Source organism: Nannospalax galili, unplaced genomic scaffold (assembly GCF_000622305.1).
Source record: "Nannospalax galili isolate Female #2095 unplaced genomic scaffold, S.galili_v1.0 scaffold160, whole genome shotgun sequence".
Taxonomy (NCBI): domain Eukaryota; kingdom Metazoa; phylum Chordata; class Mammalia; order Rodentia; family Spalacidae; genus Nannospalax; species Nannospalax galili.
Window position 1 is genome coordinate 2,312,872 of NW_008346900.1, and position 2,559 is coordinate 2,315,430.

A 2,559-nucleotide genomic window follows, 5' to 3' on the forward strand; every position below is an offset into this window, starting at 1 on the left:
CTTTTACCTCCATCTTTTTTTTGTTTGTTTGTTTTTTGGTTTTGAGACAATGTCTTCCTTGATCACTTCTCAAATACTGGGATTATGGGTATGAGTCACCACACCCAGCTCTTAAAAATAGTTTTTTCAGCCAGGCATGATGGCACATACCTTTAATCCCAGGATTTAGGAGGCAGAAGCAGGCAGATCTTTGTGAGGCCAAGCTGGTTTATACAGCAAGTTCCAGACCAGCTGGGGCTACAGGGAAACCCTATCTCAAAAAGGTTTTTTAAAAATTGTTTTTGTTCTGGGGGAGGAGATTTTTTTCTCTTCAACTTTTTCTTTTTTTTAAAAAATTATTTTTCCTGAGAGGGTCTCACTATGTAGCTCAGGCTGACCGAGAATTTTCCATCCTCTGCCTCAGCCCTCGCTGCTTGTTGGGGTCACAGGTGTGTACTCCACACCCACCCCTTTACTTTTTTCTTACGAGCTCATATCTGTTAATGGTTTGTAGATCCATTTTCAAACCTCAGAGATTTGGGGGGTCTTAAGTAGGATCCCAAGTTGATACCACTTTCCAGAAACTGAAATTACAAGTCAAGTCACAGATGAACACTAATTTGATATTAAAATTTAATCATATTTTTTGTAAAATAAGATGAAATCAAATACTATACTCTGCAAATTCTTGGTCTTAACAGAAATACAGGACTTTAAATCAGTATTTATGATACCGATGTAGGATTACTCTGAAACTACCCCAGATGTAGCAACATTTAAGTTTGCAGCTTTCCTGGCTTAATTCATCTTAAGGGAACCTGAAAAACAGTCTGTTTCTGAATGTGCAAAGATGATAAATTAGTCCATTAGGGGAGAAAAAAGGACAATGAAGAAATAAAAATTGAAATTCGCAGAAACTGTATTAAGCATAAGACTTAATCACACACTTCATTTTGCAAATACAAAAGGGCCTTTTGAAATGCATTCATTAAAGTTAAACACTATAGACAGGCGCTTTGCCCAGCGATGCCCTCTCCCCGTTTGCTCTATATCAAGAAGGCCAAGAAATCCGGTGACCTAGGCAGACCCTGAGGAGGGCCGCTGCACGTAAACCTGCACAGACAGCTTGGTCTCGGGGACGCTAAGGCTCAGGCCAGCGACAGTGGCAAGATTCTGGAGTGGCGTACCTTAGTGAGCTTTCAGTCACCACTGAGTCCAGCGCTGGGTACTCACCAACAGCCCTGTCTCCTCCCTCGGAAGTGCGGGATCTGGCGGGGAGAGGCCTCGGTTAGTCTTGGGGCTAGACTGGGATCTTCCACCGACCTTCCGCAGCAAGTACTGGCGCAGGTTGTGAGCGAGGATCTGAACTTCGCCAGCCCTCTTGGGTGGAGCAGAGCCATGAGATGTCCATCCCAGGTGGTAGGAAGCCACGACTGCTGGTCCTGGGATGTTTAGGGATGAATCCGCCGCCTTCAGCGGTAACTTCCTGAGCCTCTGGGCAGGGAAGAATAGACAGAAGCCCAGACGAGGAAAAAGTGAAAACCTCATCGCCGGGTCTTCCGGCGCCCGCCTTCAACCTCTCTTGTAAAGGACCTTTGTGGGATCTCGTTGTACGGGCGGGTCTGGAGTCTTGGTGCCAGCAGAGGTGGGAGGTTTCGGTCGACGCGCGTCCTGAGGAACAGGTCTGGCTGGAGCTAGTCCTGAAGTTTGGGGGCGGAGGAGGATCCCCCAAACCAGGATGCTTGGTGCCTGCGCACCCAGAGCCGTGAGCAGAGCTACCTGTCCGAAGCGGGGCTAGCCTCTACCTGTACCCGCCCCCCTCCCCCGGCCTTCTTTTGGCGAGGCAGAGACCCCGCAGGAAGCACGCTGGCCGGTCCCCCTCCCCGCGTCCTCATCCTCAGACGCCAGCAAAGCCTAGAGTGCTCTGTGGATGCGGCGGGGTCTGGATTCCAGCGGCGAGTCTCCAACCCAGCCTGAGCCGACTTAATGCTCTGCACCAAACTGTTCGGCGCGAACCGACTGGAAGAGGGTCCGGTTGCCTTCTCGTGGGGTCCCGCCAGTGCGGGCAGAGGACAGTCACCGCGCAATTACACAGACAGGCGACCGCGGAGCGGTCGGCGCGGTCAGGGCTTCTCGCCGCAGTGTTTGCAAAGCGTGGAGGGCGATCCCGAGAAGCCGGCGCACTTGTCCGGGCAGGGCCCGAGCGTGGCACCGGCGGAGAACGGGTAGACGGCTGCCTGGCCGAAGGGCGTCAGCGGCGCGGCGGCCACCGGCGCGGCGAGGCCCTGGCCTTGGTTGAGGTAAGCCACCAGTCTCCGCATCTCCTCCAGGGCCTGCGCCTGCATCAGGATGTAGTTCTTGGCCAGCAGCAGCGTGGCGATCTTAGAGAGCTTGCGCACCGACGGGCTGTGCGCGTAGGGGATGACGGCCCGGAGCCCGTCCAGCGCGTCGTTCAGGTCGTGCATGCGCCGCCGCTCCCGCGCGTTGATGCTGAGGCGCAACGAGCGCTGCTCCCGGGGCCGCCGCCGCGCGTCCGCCGAGACCCCGGGCCCGCGCCGCCGCCGCCGCCTCTCGAAGGCG

The 2,559-nt window shown here is 54.0% G+C and overlaps 1 protein-coding gene across 1 annotated transcript in view; it reads right to left on the reverse strand.

The window, feature by feature from the left end:
- Positions 1 to 775: 775 nt before the first annotated feature.
- Positions 776 to 2,559, reverse strand: part of Bhlhe23 (basic helix-loop-helix family member e23) — a 2,140-nt gene continuing 356 nt past the window's right edge. Inside the window, 1 exon segment of the mRNA XM_029568449.1 lies at positions 776 to 2,559. This exon segment is cut by the window's right edge and continues 140 nt beyond it. Coding sequence (XP_029424309.1) covers positions 2,103 to 2,559 — 457 coding nt within the window. The 3' untranslated portion in view covers positions 776 to 2,102.